This window comes from Bombina bombina, chromosome 7, assembly GCF_027579735.1.
Source record: "Bombina bombina isolate aBomBom1 chromosome 7, aBomBom1.pri, whole genome shotgun sequence".
Classification (NCBI taxonomy): Eukaryota; Metazoa; Chordata; class Amphibia; order Anura; family Bombinatoridae; genus Bombina; species Bombina bombina.
Genome location: NC_069505.1, coordinates 595,781,071 through 595,794,320, shown reverse-complemented (window position 1 = coordinate 595,794,320; position 13,250 = coordinate 595,781,071). Strand labels below are relative to the sequence as shown.

Here is a 13,250-nt window from a genome sequence, read left to right as displayed (position 1 = left end):
ACTTATCTCACCACTAGTGCAAAATGTATCTCACCACTAGTGCAGAACATATCTCACCACTAGTGCAAAACTTTTCTCAACCCTAGTGCAAAACGTATCTCACCACTAATGCAAAACCTATTTCACCACTAGTGAAAAACTTATCTCACCACTAATGCAAAACGTATCTCACCACTAGTGCAAAACTTATCTCACCACTAGTGCAAAATGTATCTCACCACTAGTGCAGAACATATCTCACCACTAGTGCAAAACTTTTCTCAACCCTAGTGCAAAACGTATCTCACCACTAATGCAAAACCTATTTCACCACTAGTGAAAAACTTATCTCACCACTAATGCAAAACCTATTTCACCACTAGTGAAAAACTTATCTCACCACTAATGCAAAACGTATCTCACCACTAGTGCAAAACTTAACCCACCACTAGTGCAAAACGTATCTCAGCACTAATGCAAAATGTATTTCACCACTAGTCAAAAACTTATCTCACCACTAATGCAAAACATATCTCACCACTTCATACAAATTCTCTGATTTTTTTTTTGTCTACGTTTCCCTGCTTTTTCCTCTATTCCACTTGATGTCAGTTTTTTCTATAGCAGTGAAGTTTAACCATGTACTCATATTATTGCTATAATATTGTTCATTGTCTGGTTAATAATCAGTAACAGGAAGTAGTAAAAAAAAAACATGCACTGCTTTCAAAATAAGTTTGCTTTATTAATGTTAATTTGTAAGTTATATTTTGTGAAATAAAGTACATTTTAATTGTGTAGAAGATATCATTTGGGAGCACAGATGGATATTTGAGATGCTGAAGACATAAGGTAAATCATCAGTTTTAATTAATAGCTATTTTATTTCTATACCAAGGCAACCAATACACATTGGCTAATCAGGCCCTATACTGCGGCCAAGATTTTATGGTTCTGTAAAAGGTGTTCCCGGGGCAGGATGTAGGATTTGCATCCCGATGCCCTTTCAGATTGTAATTCCTTCTGATGAAACCTCTGGAAACTCCACAACGTATAAGGCTCTTAGCAGCATTCTGAGCTGCAATGCTGGGATTCCGATCTAGATATGAACAGAGAAATAAAAAAAGATAGATGTTGTATCTGTTAGATGTTGAGGGTCAGGGTCACTGGGCCACCCTTAGAATTTGAGGGGCCCTGAGCAAGACAGATTTATGAGTCCTATCACACCCTTATTCCCCACCACTGTTTCAACATTCAGTGTTACCTATATAAAGAATAACACTATATATTACACTATATATTACACTATATATTACACTATATTACTATAAGCACTTCTTCATAAACTAAATAAAGGATTTACGCTGCACCTTCAGTTCAGGGCCCCCATAAGTTATGAAGATAACTAAGGTAAAGGATATATATGATCTCTAAGAATACTGTTTCATCTATGGTCTCTAGATATGAATCAGTTCTGAATTTGTTCAGATTGGAATGTTTCCGGGATTCTGTGGCTTTCTGAAAGATTCTCTGAGAGATTCTAACAACTGGGAAAAAAGGTGGAGTAGTGGTTATAGATTTTTAAACCTCTCACAATACATTACGTCAGTAACGTCCGGTGAGGTCAGTGGCTGGTGAGGCACTGGCTAGTATTAGAGCCAGATAAACACACATATGAACCCAACAGAAGTAGCTTAAATTCTTGACCCCCTCAGTACATAATAGTCTCATGCTAAATGTTAAAAAGCTCTTGCAAGCTGCAACTGCACCCCTCTTCCCTGATTGGTCTAAATGTGCTGTCTTCCTATTGGCTGACAGTAGCAGTACATAATATCAGGTAGCCAGTGGGAGGCAGAGGATATGCAAGTTGTGTGACACTTGTAAGATATTCTCAGCAAAAAAGCTAGCTAGATAGATAGATATAGAAAGAGATGATAGATAGAAATATAGATAGATAGATAGATAGATGGATAAATAGATATAATGATAGACAGATAGATAGATAGATAGACAGACAGACAAACAGATACATAGATGATAGATAGATAGATAGATAGATGGATAGGTAGATATAGAAAGAGATGATATATAGATAGATAGATAGATATAGAAAGAGATTATAGGTAGGTAGATAGATAAATAGATAGATAATAGATAGATATATAATTGATAGATAGATAATAGATAGATAGATAGATAGATGATTGATTGATTGATAGATTGATAATAGATTGATAGATAAATAATATATATATATATATATATATATAATAGATAGATAGATAATAGATAAATAGATTGATTGATAGATAGATAATAGATTGATAGATAGATAATAGATAGATAGATATATTGATAGATATATAATAGATAGATAGATAGATAAATAGATGATAGATAGATAGATTGATTGATAGATATATAATGTATAGATAGATAATAGATAGATACATAGATAGATAGATAGATAGATTGATTGACAGACAAACAGATAGATGATAGATAGATAGATAGATAGATGGATAGATATAGAAAGAGATGATATATAGATAGATAGATAGATAGATAGATAGATAGATATAGAAAGAGATGATAGGTAGGTAGATAGATAGATAAATAGATAGATAATAGATAGATATATACTAGATAGATAATAGGTAGATAGATAAATAGATGATAGATAGATAGATAGATAGATAGATAGATAGATTGATAGATATATAATGTATATATAGATAATAGATAGATAGATAAATAGATGATAGATAGATTGATAGATATATAATGTATAGATAGATAGATAGATAGATAATAGATAGATAGATAAATAGATGATAGATAGATTGATATATAATGTATAGATAGATAGATAAATAGATAGATAGAGCACTATTTTGTATATTTACTGCCACCTGTATACTTACTGGTGAAGGTTCCTATGAAACATATTCCATATGATATAGGGTTATATTTTCTAGCATGAACACCAACAGCATGCCACCCACGACCTTCATACACTCTCCCATCTTCTCCTATTAGAAAGCTGCATATATAAAACACACTATGAATAAACAATATGAAGACAAAATAATAAATGTCTCTCTCTCTTGCACACACCTCTAACTTCCAACTCCTATGAGTCATCACCATATCCCCTGTGTGTCTTTCTCTGGACCTCTATCCCATATTTAAACACCAGCAGATTGGTTGTCAATCTCTCTCTTTAACATTTTCTGCCTTTTTCTTGTATCAACTGAACTCTTTTTTCTAAATGTATCTATTTTTCTTGCTATCACTGCTATTGGTTTTTCATTATCTTCCATTTACATGTGTCACTTTCTCTTGTCAGTTTTATTTCTTATGCTAGTTGGTGATTCCATTACCTTGATTTATTAAACTACCATCTCAGTTCACCAGAAATGCTTGTGCAATGTTAAATGCCGACAGCATATGCTGTCGGCATTAAGCGATGTCGGGAGGACATGATCCGCTAAAGTTGATAAATCTACCCCAAAGTCTCTTTTAGCTGGCTTATCTGTGGCAGCACATTCGGCTGCAGTTCAACTTCTAAGGGCATTTTTTAGCTGTGACCACCTTGTTTGCCCACCAACCAAAACAACCTAGACTACATATTTTTTTGTAATGTTTTTACTGCACCCACAAAAACAATGGCACACATGGGCCACCAATTAGAATCCCTGCTCTTTTGCAAGTCATTATATAAGGGAAAGTGCTAAAGAGTTTGTCAAGAGTTGGAACAGCTTAGGGGACAGAACAAACTTCTACTGACAATGACCCAAGATCAGTCTCAATAAAAGCAGTTGTGTATTTATTGTTTTATTTGAAATAGTTATATTTGCGAATGCGATCTGAAATTCTACAGAAAGTATTCACATTTCATTCAGAATAAGAGTAACTGCGGGTGGCTTCTGTTGTATTTAAATTTTGGCTAGAATTCCCTTTTAAAGGGACATTAAACACTTTGAGATGATAATATAAAATAATAAATCATATATAAAAACTCTACAATCATTATTTATTTTGTCTCATTTTCTTGTAATTTCACTTCCTGTTAGAAATTATCTATCTATCATCTATCTATCTATCTATCATCTATCTATCTATCGGCTAGATTTAGAGTTTTGTCGGTAACGACCCGCGTAGCTAACGCCGGCTTTTTTCTGGCCGCACCATAAAAATAACTCTGGTATTGAGAGTCCACAAAAAGGCTGCGTTAGGCTCCAAAAAAGGAGCGTACAGCATTTTTAACGCAGCTTCAACTCTCGATACCAGAGTTGCTTACGCAAGCGGCCAGCCTCAAAAACGTGCTCGTGCACTATTCCCCCATAGGAAACAATGGGGCTGTTTGAGCTGAAAAAAAAACTAACACCTGCAAAAAAGCAGCGTTAAGCTCCTAACGCGGCCCCATTGTTTGCTATGGGGAAACACTTCCTACGTCTGCACCTAACACCCTAACATGTACCCCGAGTCTAAACACCCCTACCCTTACACTTATTAACCCCTAATCTGCCGCCCCCGCTATCGCTGACCCCTGCATATTATTTTTAACCCCTAATCTGCCGCTCCGTAAACCGCCGCTACTTACATTATCCCTATGTACCCCTAATCTGCTGCCCCTAACATCGCCGACCCCTATATTATATTTATTAAACCCTAATCTGCCCCCCACAACGTCGCCGCAACCTAACTACACTTATTAACCCCTAATCTGCCGACCGGAGCTCACCGCTACTATAATAAATGTATTAACCCCTAAAGCTAAGTCTAACCCTAACCCTAACACCCCCCTAAGTTAAATATAATTTGATTCTAACGAAATAAATTAACTCTTATTAAATAACTTATTCCTATTTAAAGCTAAATACTTACCTGTAAAATAAATCCTAATATAGCTACAATATAAATTATAATTATATTGTAGCTATTTTAGGATTAATATTTATTTTACAGGCAACTTTGTAATTATTTTAACCAGGTACAATAGCTATTAAATAGTTAAGAACTATTTAATAGTTACCTAGTTAAAATAAATACAAAATTACCTGTAAAATAAATCCTAACCTAAGTTACAATTAAACCTAACACTACACTATCATTAAATTAATTAAATAAAATACCTACAATTACCTACAATTAAACCTAACACTACACTAGCAATACATTAATTAAATACAATATCTACAAATAACTAAAATGAAATAAACTAACTAAAGTACAAAAAATAAAAAAGAACTAAGTTACAAAAAATAAAAAAATATTTACAAACATAAGAAAAATATTACAACAATTTTAAACTAATTACACCTACTCTAAGCCCCCTAATAAAATAACAAAGACCCCCAAAATAAAAAAATGCCCTACCCTATTCTAAATTAATAAAGTTAAAAGCTCTTTTACCTTACCAGCCCTGAACAGGGCCCTTTGCGGGGCATGCCCCAAGAATTTCAGCTCTTTTGCCTGTAAAAAAAACCATACAATACCCCCCCCCCCCAACATTACAACCCACCACCCACATACCCCTAATCTAACCCAAACCCCCCTTAAATAAACCTAACACTAAGCCCCTGAAGATCTTCCTACCTTGTCTTCACCTCACCAGGTATCACTGATCCGTCCTGGCTCCAAAATCTTCATCCAACCCAAGCGGGGGCTGGCGATCCATCATCCGGTGGCTGAAGCGGTCCAGAAGAGGCTCCAAAGTCTTCATCCTATCCGGGAAGAAGAGGCGATCCGGACCGGCAACCATCTTGATCCAAGCGGCATCTTCTATCTTCATCCGATGACGACCGGCTCCATCCTGAAGACCTCCAGCGCGGATCCGTCCTCTTCTTCCGACGACTTCCCGACGAATGACGGTTCCTTTAAGGGACGTCATCCAAGATGGCGTCCCTCGAATTCTGATTGGCTGATAGGATTCTATCAGCCAATCGGAATTAAGGTAGGAATATTCTGATTGGCTGATGGAATCAGCCAATCAGAATCAAGTTCAATCCGATTGGCTGATCCAATCAGCCAATCAGATTGAGCTCGCATTCTATTGGCTGATCGGAACAGCCAATAGAATGTGAGCTCAATCTGATTGGCTGATTGGATCAGCCAATCGGATTGAACTTGATTCTGATTGGATGATTCCATCAGCCAATCAGAATATTCCTACCTTAATTCCGATTGGCTGATAGAATCCTATCAGCCAATCGGAATTCGAGGGACGCCATCTTGGATGACGTCCCTTAAAGGAACCGTCATTCGTCGGGAAGTCGTCGGAAGAAGAGGACGGATCCGCGCTGGAGGTCTTCAGGATGGAGCCGGTCGTCATCGGATGAAGATAGAAGATGCCGCTTGGATCAAGATGGTTGCCGGTCCGGATCGCCTCTTCTTCCCGGATAGGATGAAGACTTTGGAGCCTCTTCTGGACCGCTTCAGCCACCGGATGATGGATCGCCAGCCCCCGCTTGGGTTGGATGAAGATTTTGGAGCCAGGACGGATCGGTGATACCTGGTGAGGTGAAGACAAGGTAGGAAGATCTTCAGGGGCTTAGTGTTAGGTTTATTTAAGGGGGGTTTGGGTTAGATTAGGGGTATGTGGGTGGTGGGTTGTAATGTTGGGGGGGGGGTATTGTATGTTTTTTTTTACAGGCAAAAGAGCTGAAATTCTTGGGGCATGCCCCGCAAAGGGCCCTGTTCAGGGCTGGTAAGGTAAAAGAGCTTTTAACTTTATTAATTTAGAATAGGGTAGGGCATTTTTTTATTTTGGGGGTCTTTGTTATTTTATTAGGGGGCTTAGAGTAGGTGTAATTAGTTTAAAATTGTTGTAATATTTTTCTTATGTTTGTAAATATTTTTTTATTTTTTGTAACTTAGTTCTTTTTTATTTTTTGTACTTTAGTTAGTTTAATTCATTTTAGTTATTTGTAGATATTGTATTTAATTAATGTATTGCTAGTGTAGTGTTAGGTTTAATTGTAGGTAATTGTAGGTATTTTATTTAATTAATTTAATGATAGTATAGTGTTAGGTTTAATTGTAACTTAGGTTAGGATTTATTTTACAGGTAATTTTGTAATTATTTTAACTAGGTAACTATTAAATAGTTCTTAACTATTTAATAGCTATTGTACCTGGTTAAAATAATTACAAAGTTGCCTGTAAAATAAATATTAATCCTAAAATAGCTACAATGTAATTATAATTTATATTGTAGCTATATTAGGATTTATTTTACAGGTAAGTATTTAGCTTTAAATAGGAATAATTTATTTAATAAGAGTTCATTAATTTCGTTAGATTTAAATTATATTTAACTTAGGGGGGTGTTAGTGTTAGGGTTAGACTTAGCTTTAGGGGTTAATACATTTATTATAGTAGCGGTGAGCTCCGGTCGGCAGATTAGGGGTTAATAATTGAAGTTAGGTGTCGGCGATGTTAGGGAGGGCAGATTAGGGGTTAATACTATTTATTATAGGGTTAGTGATGCGGATTAGGGGTTAATAACTTTATTATAGTAGCGGTGCGGTCCGCTCGGCAGATTAGGGGTTAATAAGTGTAGGCAGGTGGAGGCGACATTGAGGGGGGCAGATTAGGGGTTAATAAATATAATATAGGGGTCGGCGGTGTTAGGGGCAGCAGATTAGGGGTACATAGCTATAATGTTGGTGGCGGCGCTTTGCGGTCGGCAGATTAGAGGTTAATTATTGTAGGTATCTGGCGGCGACGTTGTGGGGGGCAGGTTAGGGGTTAATAAATATAATATAGGGGTCGGCGGTGTTAGGGGCAGCAGATTAGGGGTACATAAGTATAACGTAGGTGGCGGTCGGCAGATTAGGGGTTAAAAAAATTTAATCGAGTGGCGGCGATGTGGGGGGACCTCAGTTTAGGGGTACATAGGTAGTTTATGGGTGTTAGTGTACTTTAGGGCACAGTAGTTAAGAGCTTTATGAACCGGCGTTAGCCCAAAAAGCTCTTAACTCCTGTTTTTTTTCTGCGGCTGGAGTTTTGTCGTAAGAGCTCTAAATCTCACTCCAGCCACGACTCTAAATACCGGAGTTAGAAAGATCCCATTGAAAAGATAGGATACGCAATTGACGTAAGGGGATCTGCGGTATGGAAAAGTCGCGGCTGGAAAGTGAGCGTTAGACCCTATTTTGAGTGACTCTAAATACCGGCGGTAGCCTAAAACCAGCGTTAGGAGCCTCTAACGCTGGTTTTCACGGCTACCGCCAAACTCTAAATCTAGGCCTATATATGCTTATTACCTCATGCTTATCAGTGCATGTTAATATCTTCTCTCCATACTTACTTGTATCCGATGTCACACCATTTATTAGATCTAATATGATAATTCTGTATATTTCGGACCTGTGAGCTGCAAGTAGACGGTGAATTGCAGAAAGCACCAGCTGAGTGGTGGATTATTACATAACCAACAGGTTTTCTTATCCAGCTGTGGCAATTAACAGACCTTGCGCCCCACTGGGACCTGCTGACAACAGATGGGCAACCTAGAAATTAAGGGATATATTAGCAAGATACATTTTTACCCAACTCCTATCTTGTATTGTCATATAATATCTTCTATGGATTTTTACCATAAATAACGTCTGCCATTTAGGGCTAGCTTACGAGTGGAGCACTATTTAACTGATTTTCCTCGAGCGTAAACTTCATTTTAGCTTTTTATACGTGTGTGGAAGCATATAACAAATTGAAAGTAAAAAGTTTGCTCACAAGCAAAAACCCAACACGTGCTAACTAAATATTGCAACCACGTATTCTTCCCATATAAGTTCATGGAGAGTACTGAAGAAAAAACCTAACACCAATCGCACGCGCGCTAACTCAACAGGAGTTATAAATAGCACACATTTGAATTTTCTTCACATATAGGATAATGTAATTTGTATTGTAGAGATATATTTCTATATATCTATTAAAATTATGGAGAGGGGAAAAGTGAGATTAAAATATTCGACTATGCACAAAATGTAGAGGGAATAACTCATTGTGTAGCTCATTTACACTTCTATAATGTAAAAAAGAAATGATGAGGCCACCACTTGTTGCAAAACACAATCCTTTAATAGTACTAAGCAAAGTACATCAGCTCAACAAGGGGCTCCTGCAGAACTAACGCATTTCGCGTATGCGCACACGCCCTTCCTCAGAGATTCTAGAAAATTCTAGACAAGTCAGAAAACTTGTTTTTCCCACAGAAAACCTATAGATACATTGTTACCAAGACAGCAAAGGAGTCTGGGTAAGATATGCAAATGAGGTTCACAACCCAGCAGTGATTTAACCTACTCCCAGGTGATGAGTGGTAAAAAACACAAAACAGCTGTACTGGGATGGTTGTGAATCACTGTACTAACCATAGCTAAGCTTATAAACTGTGTATATAGCAATACTATGTCATAAAGGGAGTCTGCCTATAAGCAGACTGAAGTAAAAAAAGTGAGTCAATGTGAACCTCGTTTGTATATCTTACCCAGAATCCTTTGTTGCATTGGAAACAGTCGCCTAGATTTAGAGTTCTAAGTTAGCCGCCCAAACCAGCGTTAGGGGGTCCTAACGCTAATTTTTACCGCCCGCTGGTATTTAGAGTCAGTCATTAAAGGGTCTAACGCTCACTTTCCAGCCACGACTTTTCCATACCGCAGATCTCCCTACGCCAATTGCGTATCCTATCTTTTCAATGGGATCTTTCTAACGCCGGTATTTAGAGTCTTGGCTGAAGTGAGCGTTAGAAATCTAACGATAAAACTCCAGCCGCAGAGAAAAGCCAGGAGTTAAGAGCTTTCTGGGCTAACGCCGGTTCATAAAGCTCTTAACTACTGTGCTGTAAAGTACACTAACACCCATAAACTATCTATGCACCCCTAAACCGAGGCCCCCCCACATCGCCGCCACTCTATTAAATTTTTTTAACCCCTAATCTGCCAACCGCACACCGCCGCCACCTACATTATCCCTATGTACCCCTAATCTGTTGCCCCTAACATCACCGACCCCTACATAATATTTATTAACCCCTAATCTGCCCCCCTCAACGTCGCCGCTACCTACCTACACTTATTAACCCCTAATCTGCCGACCGGACCTCACCGCTACTATAATAAAGTTATTAACCCCTAATCCGCCTCACTCCCGCCTCAAAAACCCTATAATAAATAGTATTAACCCCTAATCTGCCCTCCCTAACATCGCCGACACCTAACTTCAAGTATTAACCCCTAATCTGCCGACCGGACCTCGCCGCTACTCTAATAAATGTATTAACCCCTAAAGCTAAGTCTAACCCTAACCCTAACACCCCCCTAAATTAAATATAATTTTAATCTAACGAAATAAAATAAATCTTATTAAATAAATTATTCCTATTTAAAGCTAAATACTTACCTGTAAAATAAACCCTAATATAGCTACAATATAAATAATAATTATATTGTAGCTATTTTAGGATTTATATTTATTTTACAGGCAACTTTGCATTTATTTTAACCAGGTACAATAGCTATTAAATAGTTAATAACTATTTAATAGTTACCTAGTTAAAATAATTACAAAATTACCTGTAAAATAAATCCTAACCTAAGTTACAATTAAACCTAACACTACACTATCAATAAATAAATTAAATAAACTACATACAATTATCTACAATTAAATAAACTAAACTAAATTACAAAAAAAAAAACCCACTAAATTACAAAAAATAAAAAAAGCTTACAAGAATTTTAAACTAATTACACCTACTCTAAACCCCCTAAAAAAATAACAAAGCCCCCAAAATAAAAAAATGCCCTACCCTATTCTAAAATAAAAATTGTAAAGCTCTTTTACCTTACCAGCCCTTAAAAGAGCCTTTTGCGGGGCATGCCCCGAAGAATTCTGCTCTTTTGCCTGTAAAAAAAACATACAATACCCCCCCACCCATTACAACCCCCCACCCACATACCCCTAATCTAGCCCAAACCCCCTAAATAAACCTAACACTAAGCCCCTGAAGATTTCCCTATATTGTCTTCACCACGCCGGGTATCACCGATCCGTCCAGAAGAGGGTCCGAAGTCCTCATCCTATCCGGCAAGAAGAGCTCCTCCAGAGGGTCCAAAGTCTTCATCCTATCGGGCAAGAAGAGGACATCCGGACCGGCAAACATATTCATCCAGGCGGCATCTTCTATCTTCTTCCTTCCGGTGCGGAGCGGGACCATTTTCAAGCAGCCGACGCGGAGCCATCCTTCTTCACCGACGGACTAACGCCGAATGAAGGTTTCTTTAAGGGACGTCATCCAAGATGGCGTCCCTCGAATTCCGATTGGCTGATAGGATTCTATCAGCCAATCGGAATTAAAGTAGGAAAAATCTGATTGGCTGATTGAATCAGCCAATCAGATTCAAGTTCAATCCGATTTTTTGATCCAATCATCCAATCAGATTGAGCTTGCATTCTATTGGCTGTTCTGATCAGCCAATAGAATGCGAGCTCAATCTGATTGGCTGATTGGATCAGCCAATCAGATTGAACTTGAATCTGATTGGCTGATTCAATCAGCCAATCAGATTTTTCCTACCTTAATTCCGATTGGCTGATAGAATCCTATCAGCCAATCGGAATTCGAGGGACACCATCTTGGATGATGTCCCTTAAAGGAACCTTCATTCGTCGTTAGTCCGTCGGTGAAGAAGGATGGCTCCGCGTTGGCTGCTTTAAGATGGTCCCGCTCTGTGCCGGATGGAAGAAGATAGAAGATGCCGCCTGGATGAAAATGTTTGCCGGTCCGGATGTCCTCTTCTTGCCCGATAGGATGAAGACTTTGGACCCTCTGGAGGAGCTCTTCTTGCTGGATAGGATGAAGACTTCGGACCCTCTTCTGGACCGATCGGTGATACCCGGCGTGGTGAAGACAAGGTAGGGAGATCTTCAGGGGCTTAGTGTTAGGTATATTTAAGGGGGGTTTTGGTTAGATTAGGGGTATGTGGGTGGTGGGTTGTAATGTTGGGGGGGTATTGTATGTTTTTTTTTACAGGCAAAAGAGCAGAATTCTTTGGGGCATGCCCCGCAAAAGGCCCTGTTAAGGGCTGGTAAGGTAAAAGAGCTTTACAATTTTTATTTTAGAATAGGGTAGGGCATTTTTTATTTTGGGGGGCTTTGTTATTTTTTTAGGGGGCTTAGAGTAGGTTTAATTAGTTTAAAATTCTTGTAAGGTTTTTTTATTTTTTGTAATTTAGTGGGGGTTTTTTGTAATTTAGTGGGTTTTTTTTGTAATTTAGTTTAATTTAGTTTAGTTGATATAATTGTAGATAATTGTAGATAGTTTAATTAATTTATTTATTGATAGTGTAGTGTTAGGTTTAATTGTAACTTAGGTTAGGATTTATTTTACAGGTAATTTTGTAATTATTTTAACTAGGTAACTATTAAATAGTTATTAACTATTTAATAGCTATTGTACCTGGTTAAAATAAATACAAAGTTGCCTGTAAAATAAATATAAATCCTAAAATAGCTACAATATAATTATTATTTATATTGTAGCTATATTAGGGTTTATTTTACAGGTAAGTATTTAGCTTTAAATAGGAATCATTTATTTAATAAGATTTATTTTATTTCGTTAGATTAAAATTATATTTAACTTAGGGGGGTGTTAGGGTTAGACTTAGCTTTAGGGGTTAATACATTTATTATAGTAGCGGTGAGGTCCGGTCGGCAGATTAGGGGTTAATAATTGTAGGTAGGTGGCGGCGACGTTGGGGGCAGCAGAATAGGGGTTAATAAATATAATATAGGGGTCGGCGGTGTTAGGGGCAGCAGATTAGGGGTACATAGGGATAACGTAGGTTGCGGCGGTGTACGGAGCGACAGATTAGGGGTTAAAAATAATATGCAGGGGTCAGCGATAGCGGGGTCGGCAGATTAGGGTTTAATAAGTGTAAGGTTAAGGGTGTTTAGACTCGGGGTTCATGTTAGTGTGTTAGGTGCAGACATAGGAAGTGTTTCCCCATAGGAAACAATGGGGCTGCGTTAGGAGCTGAACGCTGCTTTTTTGCAGGTGTTAGGTTTTTTTTCAGCTCAAACTGCCCCATTGTTTCCTATGGGGGAATCGTGCACGAGCACGTTTTTGAAGCTGGCCGCGTCCGTAAGCACCACTGGTATAGAGAGTTGCAGTGGCGGGAAATTATGCTCTACGCTCTCTTTTTGGAGCCTAATGCAGCCCTTCTGTAAACTCTAAATACCACCGGTATTTA

General features: G+C 37.9%; 1 protein-coding gene across 1 annotated transcript in view; it reads right to left on the bottom strand.

The window, feature by feature from the left end:
* Nucleotides 1-899: 899 nt before the first annotated feature.
* The window catches only part of LOC128636133 (peptidoglycan recognition protein 1-like), a 13,454-nt gene continuing 1,103 nt past the window's right edge, over nucleotides 900-13,250 (bottom strand). Inside the window, exons 2-4 of the mRNA XM_053689189.1 lie at nucleotides 8,297-8,498; nucleotides 2,904-3,022; nucleotides 900-1,078 (exon numbers count right to left, since the gene is read on the bottom strand). Coding sequence (XP_053545164.1) covers nucleotides 900-1,078; nucleotides 2,904-3,022; nucleotides 8,297-8,498 — 500 coding nt within the window. The remainder of the gene's footprint in view (nucleotides 1,079-2,903; nucleotides 3,023-8,296; nucleotides 8,499-13,250) is intronic.